This window comes from Oryctolagus cuniculus, chromosome 13, assembly GCF_051225735.1.
Source record: "Oryctolagus cuniculus isolate XC-2025 breed Fujian yellow rabbit chromosome 13, ASM5122573v1, whole genome shotgun sequence".
NCBI lineage: Eukaryota > Metazoa > Chordata > Mammalia > Lagomorpha > Leporidae > Oryctolagus > Oryctolagus cuniculus.
The window spans coordinates 62,161,552-62,181,717 of NC_142879.1; the positions used below are offsets into that span (position 1 = coordinate 62,161,552).

The 20,166-nt window shown below is 44.1% G+C and overlaps 1 protein-coding gene and 1 pseudogene across 6 annotated transcripts in view; both read left to right on the forward strand.

Moving 5' to 3' along the window:
• The first annotated feature begins 1,035 nt into the window (after window positions 1–1,035).
• BECN2 (beclin 2) lies at window positions 1,036–19,160 on the forward strand. 5 transcript variants are annotated; one of them, XM_089312300.1, is made up of 3 exons: window positions 1,036–2,466; window positions 9,933–10,043; window positions 18,972–19,160. In XM_089312300.1, the coding sequence occupies exons 1-3, from the start codon at window positions 1,524–1,526 to the stop codon at window positions 19,142–19,144; spliced, it is 1,227 nt and encodes a 408-aa protein (XP_089168426.1). In that variant the 5' UTR covers window positions 1,036–1,523; the 3' UTR covers window positions 19,145–19,160. The 5 variants fall into 5 exon arrangements, with proteins under 5 accessions (XP_089168426.1, XP_002717697.3, XP_089168427.1 ...); XM_089312301.1 differs by lacking the exon at window positions 9,933–10,043 and having other exon boundaries at window positions 1,049–2,466; XM_089312303.1 differs by lacking the exons at window positions 9,933–10,043; window positions 18,972–19,160 and adding an exon at window positions 9,884–9,903 and having other exon boundaries at window positions 1,067–2,466.
• LOC103350912 (SUZ RNA-binding domain-containing-like) overlaps window positions 2,328–20,166 on the forward strand; it is a 64,741-nt pseudogene continuing 46,902 nt past the window's right edge. The window contains exon 1 of the transcript XR_016219736.1: window positions 2,328–2,466. The product of XR_016219736.1 is annotated as an SUZ RNA-binding domain-containing-like (transcript). The remainder of the gene's footprint in view (window positions 2,467–20,166) is intronic.

Sequence of the window (20,166 nt, forward strand, 5' to 3'; positions counted from 1 at the left end):
CTGTCCATTGGTTCACTCCCCAAATGGCCGCAACCACTGCAGCTGCACCGGTCTGAAGCCAGGAGCCAGATGCTTCTTCCTGGTCTCCCACGTGGGTGCAGGGCCCAAGCACTTGGGCCATCCTCCACTGCACTCCCGGGCCATAGCAGAGAGCTGGACTGGAAGAGGAGCAGCCGGGACAGAATCCGGCGCCCATATGGGATGCCGGCGCCGCAGGTGGAGGAATAATGCACTGCACCATGGCGCCGGCCCCTGCCATTAGTTTTTCATGTATTGCCGCTAATTCTCTTCTTTCCCATTAGGACTTTGATTAAACGTGTGTTATATCATCTTATTCTATCATTTACATCTCTTAACCTTGCTATCACATTTTCGATCTTTTTATCTGTGTGGCATCAGAGACAATTTATATAAACATCTTTTAATTCTGTAACATTCTGTTTTGCTGTTTTCAATTGAGTTCCAAACTCATTTGAAATTTAATAAGATTTTATTTATTTATTTCAAAAGTAAGAGAGAGATCTTCCATCCACTAGTTCACTCTCCCAAATGACCACGATGGCTGGAGCAGGTCCGGTCTGAAGCCAGGAGCCAGGAGCTTCTTCCAGTTCTCCCACAGGGGTGCAGGGGCCCAAGCACTTGAGCCATCTTCCACTGCTTTCCCAGGAAAACTAGCAAGGAGCTGGGTTGGAAGTGGAGCAGCCAGGACTCAAACTGATGCCCATGTGAGTTGCTGGCATCACAGGTGGTGGCTTTACTCAGCTCCAGCCCCAGCAAAGTGTTTTTTTTTTTTTTTTTTTTTTTTTGTGATTGGTATATTTATCTTGTTAATTATAAAGTGGAATATTTAGTCTCTGAGCTGACGGTAAATACAAACCTCTAAATTATCTTATCTTGACTCATTAACTTATCTTTTCTGCATGTGCCCATTACATTGCTGTGTGGTAAAGGATGTTAGGTGTGTCATGAGAGCAGAGATGAAAAATCCGGAAGTCAAGAAAGGCGTCCTGGAGGAAATGACCTCTAAACCAGCCTGAAATGATGAATAGGAATTAGCCAGGTAAAGAGGGTAGGGGAAGAGTTTTCCATCTAGAGGGACTAGTATATTTTGGAAGAACTGAAATGCAGTTAGTAAGCAGGAACTTAGGAGCCCAGGGGTGAGGACAGCAGAAAATGGAGAAAGAAGCTGGAGAGGTAGGCAGGGGCTGTGGTATCAAGTAGAGGTGATGGGCTTTATTTTAAGGTAAGATAATGGCACTAAATATTTTAAGGAGGGGCGTGCCATGATCAGATTTTAGTTTTAGAAAGACTGTCCTTAAGGTGTGCCTAGCAAATGTTAAAGGAGGAGGGCGGGATGATCAGATTTTCCTTCTAGAAAGGATCACTGGTCCCTCTGGCAAGAAGAGATCAGCAGATAAACTAGGAGGGAAGACTTGTGGGTTTATAAGGAGAGTGACAAGTGGAGATGTTCAACTGGGAGCCAGAAGAAACCTAGACCCAAGGTTAAAGTCAAGACCTCTGCCATGTCTCCTATCTTCATCTGCCAGCGTTGCAGCCAGCCGCTGAAACTGAGCGAGCCCCTGGAGATGCTGGCCTCAACACAGGGGGAGCAAGGAGAGAGCCAGGAAACCGGCACCTCCTCCGAAAAGATGAGAGGGAGTGAAAAACTACAGGTGGGTGCCTCCGGAGGAGCCCTTCCCGAAGACAGCAACACACCGGAGGACAGCGGCGGCTTCATCCTGCTTGGGGACGTTTGCTCCGTGGGAACCTTGAGTAGCCTCCAAGAGGCCACCGTGCAGATTTTTGACATCCTCTCCGGGCAGAAAGATGTGGAGCATCCACTGTGTGAGGAGTGTACCGACAACCTCCTGGAGCAGCTGGACTCCCAGCTCACCCTCGTCGAACTTGACACTCAGAACTACAAACGCTGCCTGGAGTCCGGGGAGCTGCAGGAGGAGCCTGAGACCGAGTCGCTGCACGCGGAGCTGCGGGCCCTGGAACTGGAGGAGGCCCGGCTGGCCCGAGAGCTGGAGGACGTGGACAAGGGCTGTGCAAGGGTAGCAGCGGCTCTCCAGGAGGCCGAGGCAGAGACACAGGAGCTGGAGCAGCGGGAGAGGCAGTCCCACAGGGAGTACAGTGCGCTGAAGTGGCAGCAGCTGGAGCTGTGTGACCAGCTGGGGAGCATAGAGAATCAGCTGTGGTACGCCCAGGCGCAGCTGCACTGGCTGAATAAAACCAGCATCTTCGAAGTCACGTTTGAAATCCGGGAGGAGGGCTCCGTGGGCATCATCAACAACCTCCGCTTGGGCTGCCTCCCCATCGGCCCTGTGGACTGGAACGAGATCAATGCTGCCTGGGGACAGGTGGCCTTGCTGCTGCTCGCCCTGTCCAACACAGTTGGCCTGGAGTTCCAGAGGTACCAGCTCATCCCTTGCGCACACCACTCCTATCTGAAGCCTTTGACAGGTAACTCGGCTCTGCTACCCTTGTTCTCTGATGGGAGCCAGAATGTTTTCCTGAGCAACAAGTTCGACTGCGCCATGATTGCCTTCCTGGACTGCTTGCAGCAGTTCAAGGAAAAGGCTGAGAAAGGGAAGCAGGGCCTTCGGCTGCCCTACAGGATCCGAGTAGAGGAAGGCCTGCTGGAGGACTCCACAGGCAGTGGGGAATGCTGTGCCCTCAGGAGCCATCTGAACACCAGGGAGCAGTGGACACGGGCGCTCAAATTCATGCTTGTCAATTTGAAATGTAGCCTTGCTTGGGCCTCCTTAAGATATCATAAAAGTTAAGCCTTTTTCCTAAAATATTGTGAAAATATTCAATTGTAAAGCTAAGGAATACAATGTGTTTCTAATTCAAAAGCTCACTGAGCACACCAGGTATTAATTTAAGAACAAGGTCGAATATTAGGGGCTGGTGTTGTGGCACAGCAGGCTAAGTATCCCATATAGAAGTGCTTGTGTGAGTCCCGGCTGCTTGGTTCCCCACCCAGCTCCATGCTGCTGTGCCTGGGAAAGCAGCAGAAGATAGACCAAAATGCATGGCCTCTGATAGTCATGTGGGAGACCAGGAAGAAAATCTTGCCCAGAGCAAGCCAAAGCCATTTCTGTTATCTCTAATGCATCTTTGGCTTCTTTGTACCATCACCTAGATTAACATTCAGAATCACAGAAAATGGTTTACAAGAAAACAGGATTATTCCTACATAAAGGGATAATGGGAGGCAGTTGATAAGAAGCTCAGAGGCAGTGGGACTCTTGAGGAGTTGGCCTGGTGGGGTGGGGTAAGAATGTTTAAGACTTTAAGTTGTAAGTGTTGTAAATCCCTCCTTTATCCTTGAGAAAAATTCAATAAATTTCTATACATTCCTTCATGACTTAATGTGAAAAGCTGTTTTATTACTTGGAGTTAACGTTTTTTAAAAAAATATTTGAAAGTCAGATTTACAGAGAGAAGGACAGAGAGAAAGGAGAGAAATCTTCCATCCACTGGTTCACTCCCCAAATGGCCCCAACCACCAGGCCAAAGCCAGGAACCAGGAACTTCAAACAGGTCTTCCATGTAGGTACAGGGGCCCCAAGCACTAGGGTTATCCTCTGCCAACTTCCCAGGCACACTAGCAGGGAGCTGAATTGGAAGTGGAGCAGCTGGGACTTGAGCTGGCAATCCTATGGGATGCTGGCACTGCAGTTGGCAGTTTAAGTGGCTATGCCAGGTGCCAGTCCTTAGGGAGCTAACTTTGAGGGGAGGGGATGGGGTGGCCAAACACATTAGTGTTAGCTGACAGCTCAATAAAGGGGCCATGAGGTAAGCCCTTGTAGAAAACAAAAAAAGGAATAAACCAGAGACATTTCTAAACATGTAAATTGCATTGCAGCATTTTCTTGTGTCTCAAATGCTCTCAATAAAATTCCAAATACTTACCATCATTTTCAGTCCTAGGGAGAATTTTCTCTGCCTGCCTCTAGGCTCACACACACATCTCCTGGCTTCTTCCTGTTCCTCTGTGCCAATCCACCCTTCCCTGCCCTTTGCCCATGCTCTTCTGGGTGTGTCAGTGTCTTCTAACCAAACTATAAATGCATACAGTATTGACTTAGCTTTGTAGTCCAGAGAGTATGTAGAAGAACCCCAACACACTAAACACTATAAATAGAAGTCATTGTGGGGAAATGAGAAAAGGGAAGAGAAGAATTTGTCATTGACTTGGAGGGAATAGAAAACTCCAATAGGATATGGCTAAAGGTATTGAGGTCTGTGCCTATGATGGAATACTGTCGATTACAGAACAATAATGACAATGTTCAGCAAAAATGCTTATCAAATATTACATAAAATATTGGGTTATAAAATATGTAACCTGGAATCACAGAAAAGCTGGTATTGTGTAGCTGGTTAAGCTACCACTTGCAATGCAAGGTTCCCATATTAAGCATGGGTTTGTGCCCTGGCTGCCCCATTTTTGATCCAGCTACCTGCTAATGTGCCTGGGAAAGCAGTGGATGATGGCTCAAGTACTTGGGCTGCTGCCATATGGGAGACCCAGACAGAGTTCTAGACTCCTGGCTTTGGCCTGGCCATTGTGGCCATGTGTGGAGTGAGCCAGTGGATGGATCTCCTTTCTTTGTCACTCTGCCTTTCAAATAAATAAAATAAAACCTTTAAAAACTACTTAGAACATATTTCCAACAATATATATTCCTTAAATATATGAAAGTATTACCACAAAAATTTTATATTTAAAAATAAAGCTTTCTACCTAAGATTAGGAAATAGATCAGATCCTGGCTATTAGTACTTCTATTTAACATGCACTGTTGGGGCCGGCACTTGCAGTGCTGCCATCCCATTTGGGCGCTGGTTCAAGTCCTGGCAGCTCCACTTCTGATCCAGCTCTCTACTATAGCCTGGGAAAGCAGTGGTAGATGGTCCAAGTCCTTGGGCCCCTGCACCCACGTGGGAAGACTCAGACAGAGGAAAATCCTGGCTCCTGACTTTGGATCAGCACAGCTCAGGCCATCGCAGCCAATTGGGGAGTGAACCAGCGGATGGAGGACCTCTCTCTGCATCTCCTTCTCTCTCTGTGTAACTCTGACTTTCAAATAAATAAATCTTTAAAAGATGCAGTGTTGGTCTTAGCTAAGGCACTAGTTAAAAGGTAAAATGCATAAAGATTTGATGGGCAATAATAGTATTTTTTTAAATAAAAGATTTATTTATTTGAGAGGTAGTGTTACAAAGGAGGGGGGAGAGATGAATCTTCCATCCCCTGGTTCACTCCCTAAATAGCCATAATGGACAGAGTTGGGCCAGAATAAAGCCAGGAGTCAGGAGCTTCTTCTGGGTCTCTCATGTGGGTGCAGGGGCCCAAGCATCTGGGCCATCTTCCACTGCTTTCCTAGGTGCATTAGCAGGGAGCTGCATCAGAAGTGGAGTAGCTGGGACTTAAACCAGCACCCAGATGGGATGCTGGCACCACAGGTGCTAACTTTACCCACCATACCACAGTGCTAATTTCCCAGAAAATTGGTATTTGTTTATGACACAATCATATGTTCCCCCCAAATCAGCAGATAAATGATATAATTCATAAGTGAATTAGTAAATTCACTAGTGGCAGATAATACAAATCAAGTATGTTCATTGTAGCAGCAATTAGAAAAATAAATTTACTAGAAAAGGTAATTTACTCAAATAAATTTAAAATAGTTTAAATCATTAAATAATCAAAAATAATCTGGCAAGCCCTTTGCACAGAAAATTTAGTGACACAACATCCTTTGCACAGAAAATTATTAGTTGCTTCTAGATCAAAGGTTGGCAATTTCTTTCTGTAAAAAGCCAAATAGCAAATATTTTAGGAGTTTTCATTCATGTGGCCTGTCTTGCTACTGCTCAATGTATTTTATGGCATAAAAAAGTCAGAAAATATATAAATTAATGGGTGTGGCTATGTTCTGTACCTACCAGAACAGGCAGCAGACTGGATTTAACCCAGAAGCTGCAGTTTGCTGACCCCTGCTCTAGAAAGTAACTCTGTTGAGTGATGAACTACGTTTATCTTCTTTGCAGTTACATCCCAAATACCCTGCACAAAGCCTGCTGCATAGTAGACAGTCAAGGAATAATTGAATGGAAAAGTTACAAAATTATACTGAGTTGTGGGATTATAGAAAATTTATTCTTTGTGGGTTTTTAAATATTCTCTAGATTTCATATATTTGTCTTATACTAAAAATAATTAGGGGGTGGCACTGCGGTGCAGTAGGTTAATCCTCCACCTGCAGTGCCGGCATCCCATATGGATACTAGTTGTAGTCCTGGCTGCTCCTCTTCCAATCCAGCTCTCTGTGATGGCCTGGGATAGCAGTGGAAGATGGACCAAGCACTTGGGCCCCTGCACCCGTGTGGAAGACCCGGAAGAAACTCCTGGTTCCTGCTTTGGATTGGCACAGCTCCAGCCATTGCAGCCACTTGGGGAGCGAACCAGCAGATGGAAGATCTTTCTCTCTGTCTCTCCCTCTCACTGTTTATAACTCTACTTCTCAAATACATAAATAATAATAATAAAAAGATTAAGAGGTATGACTAAATGCCAGGTTAGCTTGTTTCATTTTGAGATGATCGCCAGGCCTTACCCCTGTCCCAGGATTTCTTGCATAGACACAAATTTTCAAACAAAATCATTTTAAAGTCAGAAACTTTTGGCCAGGAGATTTCAGGCATCTGGACTAAAAGATAAATCCACTGTAGAAAAAAAACAGTTCTAGGTTTTGCTACTCAGAGTGAGGTCTGGAATGGCTACCCCAGCACCAACTAGGATAAGAAACATAGTTTTTCAGGCTCACCCCAGACTTAGTGAATCAGAATATTCACTTTTAACAGGGAGCATTTGCGATAAAGAGACAGAGCGGAGACAGCCAGGAGCTCAGAAGAACTGGAATTCAACTGGGTTGCTGCTGAGAGAGATAAGGAGAGATGCAGGGATGAGCACCATCTTGGAGATGTGTTAATGCCATGTCAAGGAGTTTTAATATGTAATCAGTGGGGAGCCACTAAGACCACAGCCCTACCACCTTGGCTAAAACCAGACAAGTCTGCAGAAGTCATAGACTTGCATTTGAAGAAAGATCACAACTACAGAGTTAAATTATTGAGATAAGGAGTCTTCAAAAGCACCAGCCCTAGAGGAACCATCAAGGGAATGGCAGGTAATGGTTGTAGCATTAGGCAAATAATGTGAGAAAGGGAAGAGAGAAGAGTCAAGAGAGTCAAGAAAATGAAGACATTTTTGTTCCCTTTAATCAGAGGATTTTCAGAGTGGCGATGGCAAGATCTAGTTGGCAGAAGGCAGGGAAGTAAAAAGGAGGCTAGGTAGAGGCAATGAACACAAATAATTCTTTGGAGACCTTTGGCACTTAAAAGGAGGACCAAGAGAAGCATAGGACTATTGAAGCTGCAACAGATTTGAAAATTTATATGAGCTAAGAGGAAGGGTATATAGGAGAAGATTAAACATACACAGAGAGAAAGACAAGGAGAGAAAGAGAATGAGCTCTCACCTGCTACTTTACTCTCCAAATGCTCACAACGACCAAGAGTAGACCCTGTGAAGCCAGGAGCCAGGAACTCCCATGTAGTGGCAGAAATTCAATTACTTGAGGCATCTCTTCTGCCTCTCAGGATCTGCATTGCAAGAAGCTAGAGTCAGGAGCCAGAGTTGGGCATTGAACCCAGGCACTCTGATGGGTAAGGGGCATGTTAACCACTAGGCTGAATGCCCACCCTGAGAGATTTCTTCCTTTTTTTTTTTTTAAGATTTTATTTATTTATTTGAGAGGCAGAGTTACAGATAGAGAGACAGTGAGAGAGGTCTTCCATCCTCTGGTTCACTCCCCAAATGGCCACAACAGCTGGAGCTGGGCCCATCTGAAGCAGGGTGATAGGAGCTTCTTCTTGGTCTCCTATGTGGGTGCAGGGGCCCAAGGACCAGGGCCATCTTCTACTGCTTTCCCAGGCCATAGTAGAGTGCTGGATTGGAAGAGGAGAAGCCGGGACCTGACCTGGACCCATATGGGATACCAGCATCTCAGGCAGAGGATTAACCTTCTGAGCCACAGTGCCAACCCTGACAGGTCTATTCTTGAAGAGGAGAAAATACAGTTCTTTGAGACTAGGGAGAAGGTGCAAGGAGATGCAGATTGCTGGCAAGAGTTCAGGAATATTGGTGGGGAATTGATGGAGAGAATGCACACTTGGTGTGGGAGAAATTGGGATGGAAAGCTTTAATACAAGCTTCAAAGCCTTCATGGAATGAGGTGGAATAAAGGCTATGGTCTTCAGATTGAAAGAAGTTGGGAAGTTTATCATGAACAACCTTATAGGGACTATAGAGGAAGGGTTACTTAGAGATTCAAGACAAGAAGGAAAATTCTGAGGAAAGAAAGATGAGGAGTGAGGTTGTGTCAGTTGAGAGGAGAACTCTCAGAAGAGGTTTTCACTTGGCCCTGGACAAGGATATTGGCAGTGGGACACATATCAGGGCTGCGTGTTTCTACTGTGTGACCATGGGAGGTTGAGGCTTCCAATGGTGTTAGGAGTGTCAGAGGTTTGCTAACTTCATTGCTATACTGGAAAGCTGCTGAGAAGTAGGTCTGCGACCCCTGAAGACCACTGGCACCTACCAGATGGCAAGGAGGATCATATGGTTTCCGGACACCTGTCAACATGTTGATTAATTGTTAAGTTCTGTGGTTTTGTGGGGAAAACTAATGAAGTCCTAGTCTGTTGGAGAGCAGAATCCCTTAAGCAGACCCTGCTGTAAGCACTGGGAGAAGAACACTGACTCCCAGGTGTTCTCCTCTGATGCAATCACAGTGGATTGTAGTGGCCATTAACTATCCATGGTCGCACAGGAGGAGCCTGAACTAGCTTCCAGACTATGGCCCTTGAGCACACCTGCCTCTACAGGGAGTTGTTCTGCAATTGAAATCCAATGGCATGTCCAGTGTATTGATTCAAGCAGTAGAAGGAAAACAACCCTTTAGCAGAGCTCTCTGCAGTCTGGATGATTTTGCTGCATACTCATATGTCTTATAGCCCAGGTAACAAAACCTGACCTGCGAAGAAAGTTGTCAAAGTCCATGCCTTATCTAAAGGGAGGGCTGGGAATTGGATGCTTGCATCAAGATCTTCCAGCATTTCAGCGGATCCTGGACATCTTGATTTGTATAAGACATTATTTAGTTTCTAAATAGTAATGTCTAATCAAGAGATTTAAAAGCATTGAGTCAAAAAAAATAGTTTGGGGGGGCTATATTTGGCCCAAGAGGTGTTAATTTGCAATCACTGGCTTATTTCACACAGTTGATTTGAGAATTAAATGAGATACAAGTTTATGAAAAACTTTTTTCAATGCAAAATATAACTAATACCAATTGTTATTTATGCAGTAGGTAAAGTAAGTAAGGAGAAGAGCGATGGCTGCTTTTTTGGAGATAGGAAATGGGGCATTTGACCTCTACTAGAGGTCTTAAGACAGCAACTTGCAATAAATACAATGCAATTCTCAGATTTCATTGCAGATTTCCTTTAAAAAAGAGATCAATATTAATATCAGTTGGGTGGCAAGTAGAGAGGGCTGAGTTTATTATTTTCTAAAACTCAATATAGTATAAAGAAAGAAATTTAATAATATATCAAAATTTAACACAATCACACACACAAGGATTATTTTAAGTATGCTTTTAAAACTTCATTTATTTATTTGAGAGGCAGATGTGTAGAGCGTCCATCTTCTGTTCACTCCTCACATGACCACCATGGCAAGGGCTGATTCAGAACTAAAGCTGGGAGCTGGGAACTTAATCCAGGTCTATCATAGGGTAGCAGGAACTCAACCACTGGAGTTAGGATTGCTGCCTCCCCATTAGCGGAAAGCTGGAAGCTGGAATCGGGAACAGAAGCCAAGCTGAACCCAGATGCTCTGATGCAGGATGAGGAAGTCTTAACCAACATATGCATTATGCTAAATACCCATCCCTGTAAGTACTCTTGAAACCAACAATCGTAATAAATATACTCTAGATAAAAATATAGTATAATGAAATATTAAACCTTGCCTAGTAGTTTTTTCAGTAGTGGTAATACTAGTTTATAATTTAAATTATTTTAAAATTTGCATTTAGGATAAAACCATCAACATTTGAGTTAGAAATATTGGTGTGAATTCTTGTGCATAGTATGCATATTTGTTTTCTTAGCTCTGTTTACTGAAAGTATTAGAAGTAATGAGAATCTGGTAGCCATAAATAACCCCAGATCTTGAATTCATACCATTTTCTACTAAATGGAAGTTTCTTAGAGAATTGGTTAACTCCAGATTAGGGAGGGGTGGTGTATACATGAGTTAGTACCATGTTGTGCCATAAATTAAGGAAGTTGTTAAAGACTAATATGTGGGGGCCAGCGCCATGGCTCACTTGGTTAATCCTCTGCCTGCGGTGCCGGCATTCCATATGGGCGCTGGGTTCTAGTCCCGGTTGCTCCTCTTCCAGTCCAGCTCTCTGCTGTGGCCCTGGAGGGCAGTGGAGGATGGCCCAAGTGCTTGGGCCCCTGCACTTGCATGGGAGACCAGGAGGAAGCACCTGGCTCCTGGCTTCGGATCAGCGCAGCGTGCCGGCCGTGGCAGCCATTTGTGGGGTGAACCAACAGAAGGAAGACCTTTCTCTCTGTCTCTTTGTCTCACTGTCTGTAACTCTGTCAAATAAAAAAAAGACTAGTGTGTGCGTGTGTGTGTGTGTGTGTGCGTGAGGAGGGCTGTTGCTGTGGCATTTGGGGAGTGAACCAGATCTTTCTCTGGTTGGAAGATGGAAGATCTTTCTCTGTCTCTCCCTCTCTTTCTCTCTTGCTCTCTATTACTGCCTTCCAAATAAATAAACAAATCTTAAAAAAATAAGACTAGGGGCTGGTGGTGTGGCATAGCAGGTTAAGCCGCTGCTGCAGTGCCAGCATCCCATATGGGTGCCAGTTTAAGTCCCAGCTGCTCCACTTTTTTTTTTTTTTAAGATTTATTTTATTGTTTGAAAGTCAGTGTTACAGAGAGAGGTAGAGCCAGAGAGAGAGAGAGATGTCTTCCATTCCTCTGGTTCACTCTCCCAAATGACCGCAACAGTCAGAGCTCAGCTGATCTGAAGCCAGGAACCAGGAGCTTCTTCTGGGTCTCCCATGTGGGTGCAGAGGCCTGAGGACTTGGGCCATCTTCTACTGCTTTCCCAGGCCATAGCAGAGAGCTGGATTGGAAGGGGAGCAGCCGGGACTCGAAGCAGCGCACCCATATGGGATGCTGGTGCCACAAGCTGGGGTTTTAACCCACTGCACCACAATGTCAGCCCTAGATCAGCACTGCTCTGGCTGTTGAGGCCATTTGGGGAGTGAACCAGTGGATGGAAGACCACTCTCCCTCTCTCTGCCTCTGCCTTTCTGTAACTCTGACTTTAAAATAAATAAATAAATAAATATTTAATTTAAAAAAAGGACTAATGGGAGATTTCAGGAGAACAGAGTAGCCAGCTTGAAGGGGCTCCCATTGACCAAATTTGGGACACTTTGACCAATATGATGTGACCAATATGACAATATGAATGACAAGTGTTTGTAAATTATTGCAAAAACAAAAATCCCAGAATCCTTAGTGATATTAGAAATGCAAGAGGAAGAACATGCATTTGTCATGATCTGAGGTGATTAATATGGCCAATTCTTACCTTAAAATTCAGCATTTAAAGGGAAAATGATGAAAAAGCATGTCTTGCTTCTCTAGGAGAGCATGCAAGCTGATCCCCAAATAAGTGAAAATTCTTCTTTATAGAAAAATGGCATCTAAAAATACAAAGGGAGCAATAAAGGTAGAAAATATCTGTTTTGGAACCTCCAAAGAAATAAGTGATTCAGATGAAGAATAGTCTGCTGAGAGAGGATCTAGGGAGAGGATGCTTGCACTGCACACTACTGTAATGTCCCTGGCTTCACTGACATTCCTTTACAGTGGGAAAGTTTGCTGTCAACACTTCAACCAGGCTGTCAAAATTAACATCACTAATAGGGAGGAGACCTACCATTAGGCACCTCCTAAGAGGATGTGTTAACCTCATGATAACACCCATGAAGTATTCTTGCCAAAAAGAAAAATTAGTTTAACTCTTACCAAGCCCTTAGACCTATTTTCCAGTTTACTGTGGTAAGTTAAATGCCATTTCAGGGAAATAATCCAATTAATCAAAAATATGAGATTTCCTGTAAATGGACTAATTTAGTTTTCAATAAGTCATTTTTAAAATTTATTTATTTTAAAGGTTTATTTATTTATTTGAAAGGCAGAGTTACAGGGAGAGACAGAGGGAGAGACAGAGAGAGAGGTCTTCCATCCACTGGTTCACTCCCCACATGGCCTCAACGGCTGGAGCTGGGCCGATCCAAAGCCAGGAGCCAGGATCTTCTTCCAGGTCTCCCATGCAGGTGCAGGGGCCCAAGCATTTGGGCCATCTTCCACTTCTCTCCCAGGCCATAGCAGTGGGCTGGATTGGAAATGGAGCAGCCAAATCTCCAACCAGTACCCACATATGGGATGCTGGCACTGCAGGTGGCAGCTTTACCCACTATGCCAAAGCCATTTTTAAAAGTAGGAGGAGAAGGCCTGTACTGTGGTATAGTGGGTTAAGCTGCCATCTGCAGTGCTAGCATGTCCTATAGGTGCTGGTTCGAGTCCTGGCTGCTCCACTTCTAATCCAGCTCCCTGCTAATATACCTGGGAAAGCAGCAGAAGATGGCCCAAGTCCTTGGGACCCTGCACCTGCATGGGAGACCTGAAAGAAGCTCTGTGCTTCTGACTTTGGCCTGGCCCAGCTCTGGCTGTTACAGCCATTTGAGGGGTAAACCAGCAGATGGAAGATCTCTCTCTCTTTCCTTGTCTCACTGAAACTCTGCCTTTCAAATCAATCAATCAATCAATAAATAATTTTTTTAAAAAAGTAGGGGGAATGTATTAGATTAAAAAAGAAAAATTAGATATAATAACCAAATATAATTTTTTTATTTTATTTATTTTTTTTGACAGGCAAAGTGGATGGTGAGAGAGAGACAGAGAGAAAGGTCTTCCCTTTGCCATTGGTTCACCTTCCAATGGCCGCTGTGGTTGGCGCACCATGCTGATCCAAAGGCAGGAGCCAGGTGCTTCTCCTGGTCTCCATGGGGTGCAGGGCCCAAGCACCTGGGCCATCCTCCACTGCACTCCCGGGCCACAGCAGAGAGCTGGCCTGGAAGAAGGGCAACTGGGACAGAATCCGGCACCCTGACCGGGACTAGAACCCGGGGTGCCAGTGCCGCAGGCGGAGGATTAGCCTATTGAGCTGCGGCGCCGGCCACCAAATATAATTTGAACTTTGAGAAAGAAGAAAATTAGCCCATGATGTCCATACCTGAGCTGGCCTGGTCCATACAGGCCGTGGAGTTCTCTTGTTGAGCATAAAATATTTTACAGAATACCAAAATATAAGGTTGCTCTGTGACTTTTATGGAGCAAGACAAAACAAACTATTCTATAATCCTACGAACATGCAAAAAAAACTTGTCCAGGCCACAAAAATGGCTAAACATCTTCCTTTCCTGCATTGTTTCTTCTGCTTCCAGAAAAACATTAAAATAATCATGGAATTGCTCTTGGTTTTTGACAGCCCACAATCTATAACCAAACCACTGCTATCTTGAACCACTCATACGAGCCAAATTCTTATGAGCCCCAACTCAAGCTGCAAACTGTTCAATCAAATATGTCCTGTCCCCCTGCCTTGATAAGTATACCTACATAATTACCTGGAAGACCAGTTGCAAAGTGAGATGTCTAGGACTCCTTGAAGTTATTGTCTAGGATATACTGTGTGTTTTTGTAGCCCATAAACAATCTTGCCTTCTCTTTCCACCCCACCTTCATTCCATAAGACAGCCCCTCTGGCTTCCATGTGGACACGTCAGCCCTGCAATCAGCTACCCTGGTAGGCCAGAAGTACACACATCAGTAGTGTAGGCCACCTTGGGGAAATGGGCAGCAAAAGATATGTATGTAGTTTCTGACATGGGCACTGGTCCATTTGCACAAAAAAGTACAAAACCCGGGTGTCTGGAGCATGCTATAGATGGGAAGTCCTCTTGTCGGATCTGTTTTGTTTTGTTTTTGTTTTTGTTTTTTTTAGTGTCTGTTTGTTTGAAAGGCAGAGAGACAGAAAAAGAGAGTTTCCATCCATTGGTTTGTTTCTCAAAGGCCTGTAATAGCTAGAATTGGGCCAAGATGAAACTAGGGCCGGGGGACTCAATTCAGGTCTCCCATGTGGGTGGTAGGGGCCCAATTACTTGAGCCATCACCTGCTGCTCCCTAAAGTTCACATTAGTAGGAAGATGGAATTAGGAGCAGAGTTGAGACTCAAACCCAGGCACTCTGATGCAAGTGGCTTTACTACTAGGCCAAACAAATGCCTGCCACCACATTTTAAAAAATTAAATATTTACTGATTTATTATGTGAAAAAAATCTCAATGCTTTCAACTTGAATTTTTGTCACTACTTTTAAACAGTTTTGGAGTTTACTGACCATTATATTTCCTCTTTGCTGGACAAGGGATACTTATTTTACTTTTTTGTTTAAGATTTATTTTATTTATTTGAAAGACAGAGAGGTAGAGACAGAGAGAGAGGTCTTCCACCCGCTGGTTCACTCCCCAGATGACGGTAATGGCCGGAGCTGTGCCAATCCGAAGCCAGGAGCCAGGAGTTTCTTCCAGGTCTCCCACATGGGTGCGGGGGCCCAAGGATTTGGGCCATCTTCTATTGCTATCTCAGGCCATAGCAGAGAGCTGGATCAGAAGAGGAGCAGCCGGGACTAGAACCGGTGCCCATATGGAATGCTCATACTTCAGGCCAGGGCTTTAACCCACTGTGCCACAGTTTCAACCCCTGCTTTTTTTTTTTTTTTTTTTTTTAATAAAGAGGAAGGAAGAGAGAGAGAATACCTACCTCTTCTTCTTCTTTTTTTAAGATTCATTTTATTTATTTGAAAGACAGTTACAGACACACACACACACACACACACACATACACATACATACATAGAGGTCTTCCACCTGGTGGTTTACTCCCCAAATGGCCTCAAAAGCCAGAGCTGAGCCAATCCAAATCCGTGAGCTTCTTCTGGGTCTCCCACGTGGGTGCAGGGACCCAAGGACTTGGGTCATCCTCCACTGCTTTTCCAGGTACATTAGCAGGGAGCTAGATTGGACGTGGAGCAGCTGGGACTCAAACTTGTGATCATAGGAGATGCTGGAGCTGTAGGCCTGGGCTTAATCTGCTGCATAACAGCACTGCCGCCCCCCCCCCCCCCCCCCGCCGCCATCTTCTGATTAACTTCCCAAATATCTGCAACAGCCACACATGGACTGGGCCCAAACTGAGAGCTGGGAACTCAATCCAGGTCTTCCACGTGGGTGGCAGGGACCAAAATAATTGAGCCATCACCTACTTCTCCCTTGGTCTGTTTTGGTGGAAAGCTAGAACTGAGAGTTTGAGTTGGACGTGAACATGCCAACTGGCATCCTGACCACCGCACCAAATGCCTACCCTAATAAAAGCCATTTAATCTTTTTTCTATGAAATTATAAGAGCTTTTTGTATATTAAGGAAATCAACGGTTTGTCATATGAATTACAAAGATCATCCTTCTCCAGTTTTCTCTGTATTATTTATATTAGAAATTTTTATTTGGACAAAATTGTAGTCTTTTTCTTTATAGCTTTTGGGATTTGAGTCATGATGAAAAATATGGCCTTCACACCAAGATATAAAATTACACAGCTGTTGTTTTGCTTTCCTCTGTTGCCATTATGGTTTCATTGTTTCTACATTTAAATATCTAATCTATCTGGAATCTATTTTATTTTTTAAATTTATTTTTTAAGGAATACAAATTTTATAAGTGCAACTTTAGTTATTCTTCCCACCATACCTATCTTCCCACCCACACTGCCCCCTCTCCCTCTTCCCTTGCCAGTCCCATTCTCCATTAAGATGGACTCTGTTTTCACACAAAATTATATTTAGGGTTCAAGTTTTCCTTTTATTCTGAATGACAAGCTCATTAACTCCACTGCACTTGCTGACTCATCTATCCTTCTGCATGGATTATCTGACTTGCATGTAGAGGAAACACCTCTTATCTCCTGAACAGCACCCTCAATCCCTCAAGAGGAGACACAGTGGCACCTGGCAGATTCTAGATGCCCAACAAATACTTAGTGGACTGGGGTGCATAAATCTGAGAGCTGGATGTAGCATCTTCAGAGAGATAGTGATTGTGAAAATTAAATGAAATAATTATGGTTCTTTAAAAAATAATCACAAATTAAGATAATACTAGTATGTTTTTCTGGTTTTTGTTTTAAAGTTGTCTAATATTATAGTTAGACAATTACATTAGTATCTGAGTCATCATCTGCAAACACTGGCACACAAATCAAACAACAGACTTGGTATCGCAGTTGACCTCAGATTCTTTTTTTTTTTTTTTTTTAATTCACAGGGTCAAGGTATTCTGGGGAAGGAGGGAGAAACTACAATAGCAAACATTTTTTGGCTCTGTTTTTGCTGTTGCTACAAATACAATTATTGGGGAAAAAAGCTTTTTAAAAGTCTCTGTTGTGTTCATGTTTACAAATACATAATTGTAGCTGCATTCATCTTAGATTTATTCCCTGCTATGTCTCTGACTCTCGGTCCCTCTTGAACATAAGATTTCCAAGCAGATCCTGTCACTTTGAAAACAGCCTGCTTCCCACCTAGACTTCACTCAGGTCAGAGCTTCTCAATGTGGATCAAGTCATATGAGCCCAGGACTACCGTCTTCACACTCCTGGGAAGTCTGACTGCTCTTTCTCCTCCCATCACAGGAAAACTTTCCTGATTATGGTTGATCTGTGTCCATTTCTCTCCTGGCTTTGGCAAAAATCAATTCAGCAAGTATGTTTTGAGCAAATCCTCTAGCCCTACATGATTCCAGGCAGCTGAAATACCCAAGAAAGTGCCAGTAATCCAACAGATGTTCTGAAATACGGGCCTGTGACCGAGGGCCCAAGAAGTTACTTAAATGTCATCTGTAAAACAAAATCATGAGGTTCCGAAGGAGCCACACACAAATGATTGCAATTAGTCATTTTTACCAAAGTAGGATTGGGAAATGCGATGGTTCAGAGAGAGCATCCAGGAATAAAGAACACATAGAGATGATGTCACTTGTGACCAAAAAACTGCCCCCTCTGCGATGTGCTCTTTCCACTTGAACTCTCTGCCTCTTTGCTCATCTGCAAAATAGAAATATTGCATGGTGCTTACTACAAAGAGTCATTTAGAAGATTAAATGTGACAATGACTATAAAGCACTTGTAATCAGGGACCAGTGCTGTGTGTAGTGAGTAAAATCCCCGCCTGCTATGCCGGCATCCCACATGGGCATCAGTTCATGTCCTGGTTGTTCCACTTGCATTCCAGCTCCCTGCTGTAGCACCTAGAAAAACAGTGGAAGATGGCCCAAATACTTGGGCTGCTGTACCCATGTGGGAGACCCGGATGGAGTTTCTGGCTTCTGGCTTTGGCTCATCCATTGTGGCCATTTAGTGGAATGAACCAAGAGATGGAAGATCTTTCCTTCTCTCTTTCTCTCTCCCCTTCTTGCTCTCTCTATAACTCTGAATTTCAAATAAATAATTTTTATAAATCTACCAATATAAATTTGTACAACATTTTATGATGATAATTTGGCAGTGACTGTCCAAAGTTTGAATGGACTTTTCTATCTAACCTTCCTAATTCTAGGAAACCTGAAATAATTGTGTAAAAGTGTAACAATTAGACAGTCATTCATTCATCAAATATTTTCAGAGTGTCAACTCTTTTTTTTTTCTTTTTTGACAGAGTGGACAGTGAGAGAGACAGAGAGAAAGGTCTTCCTTTTTCCATTGGTTCACCCCCCAAGTGGCCACTGCGGCCGGCGCACCGCGCTGATCCGAAGCCAGGAGCCAGGTGCTTCTCCTGGTCTCCCATGCGGGTGCAGGGCCCAAGGACTTGGGCCATCCTCTACTGCACTCATGGGCCATAGCAGAGAGCTGGCCTGGAAGAGGAGCAACTGGGACAGAATCCGGCGCCCCGACTGGGACTACAATCCGGGGTGCTGGCACTGCAGGCAGAGGATTAGCCTATTGAGCTGTGGTGCCAACTCCTTTTCTAAGCTCAGTACTATCGCTCACATACACACACACACATTGAAAAGGGCAATACCACTGTTCACAAGGACTCAATGCCAATACAGATCAGAAACACGGATCACTACTGTAGCTTCATATTGCTGCAAGTGCTATAGGAATGGCAATTTCCTAGGAGCCTCTTATAAGATAAAGTAACTACTGGTAATTGCTTCAAAGTTTGGGAAAACGTAATTGTAAGATAATATTTAGAACCTTCAGAAAAGCAAAGGATTGTAGTTTTTATAAATGTTTAAAATACATTATGGAAGACTAAGAGACTGGTAGAATTCAAATTAACATATGAGAAATATGTTTCTTTCTAAGTTCTTCCCCAGGCACATTAGCAGAGAGCTGGATCAGAAGTTGGGCAGCCGGGACTCAAACTGGCACCTATATGGGATGCTTAACTCACTGTGCCACAGCACCTACTCTTTTCTAAGTTCTTGTTAACATTTTTTAAAAAGATTTATTTATTTACTTGAAAGGCAGAGCTACAGAAAGGGAGAGGGGAGGGGTGGGAAGGGAGGTCTTCCATCTGCTGGTTCATCCCCCAAATGGCCGTAAAAGCTGAAGCTGGGCCAATCTGAAGCCAGGGGCCAGGGGCCAGGAGATTCTTCCATGTCTCCCACACAGGTGCAGGGAACCAAAGACTTGGGCCATCTTCTGCTTTCCCAGGCCACAGCAGAGAGCTGGATTGGAAGTGGAGCAGCTGCACCTCGAACCAGTGCCCATATAGGATGACAGCATTGCAGGCGGTGGTTTTACCCGCTATGCCACAGTGCTGGCCCCTCTTGTTAACATTTTAACAATGGATTAAAAAGAAAATACAGTCAAAGGATGCTTGACTCCTTCTTGTACAATGTAATTAAGCTCCAGTCACAACCTTCCGTTCGTTCATTGCATTTCCTTTTTAAAAAAAAAATTTATTTTTATTTTTATTTATTTGAAAGGCAAAGTTACAGAGAGAGGAAGAAGCAGAGAGAGAGACAGAGAGACAGAGACAGAGGGAGAGATCTTCCATACACTGGTTCACTCCCCAAATGGCCATGATGGTCAGGGATGGGCCAGACCAAATCCAGGAACCTAGAGATTCTTCTAGGTCTCTCATGTGGGTGCAGGGGCTGAAGTGCTTGGGACATCTTCCATTGCTTTCCCAGGTGCATTAGCAAGGGAGCTGGACTAGAAGTGGAGCAGCTGAGATTCTAACCAGCAACCACATGGGATACTGGTATCACAGGTAGCAACTTTACCCACAAAGCCAAAACTCTAGCTCCTGTTCATTGCATTTTCAGCACTAACTACACCAAAGCCTTTCTCCTTAGCAAGTGCCTTTGCAGCTTTTTAGTTTTCAAGGTCAACTTTCTCACTGTCCCCTCAAGTTTATTTATTCATTAAAAAAGTAAGAGCAAAAGTGAACATCATAGAAATGAGGCATGCCCTTCCTGGACTTTCCATTCTGATGGGTGAAGTAGATGAGTAGATGAAGACAAAGATTAAACTTGTAATGAGGTGACGCTGGTGTTGGAGTGTCATCTTATTGGCTTGCAATGCCAGCATCCCATATGGGCACTGGTTTTTTCCTAGCTGCTCCACTTCCAATCCAGCTAATGCACCTGGGAAAGCAGTGGAAGATGGTCCAAATGTTTGAATCCCTGCTACCCATGTGGGAGACCCGGATGTAGCTCCTGGCTCCATCTATATCTTTTACATGGTTGGCACTTGGGCCATCTTCTGTTGGTTGCTTTCCCAGGCACATTAGCAGGGAGCTAGATTGGAAATAGAACACCCTGGACTTGAACTGGCACCCATATGGGATGCCCGAGTCAAA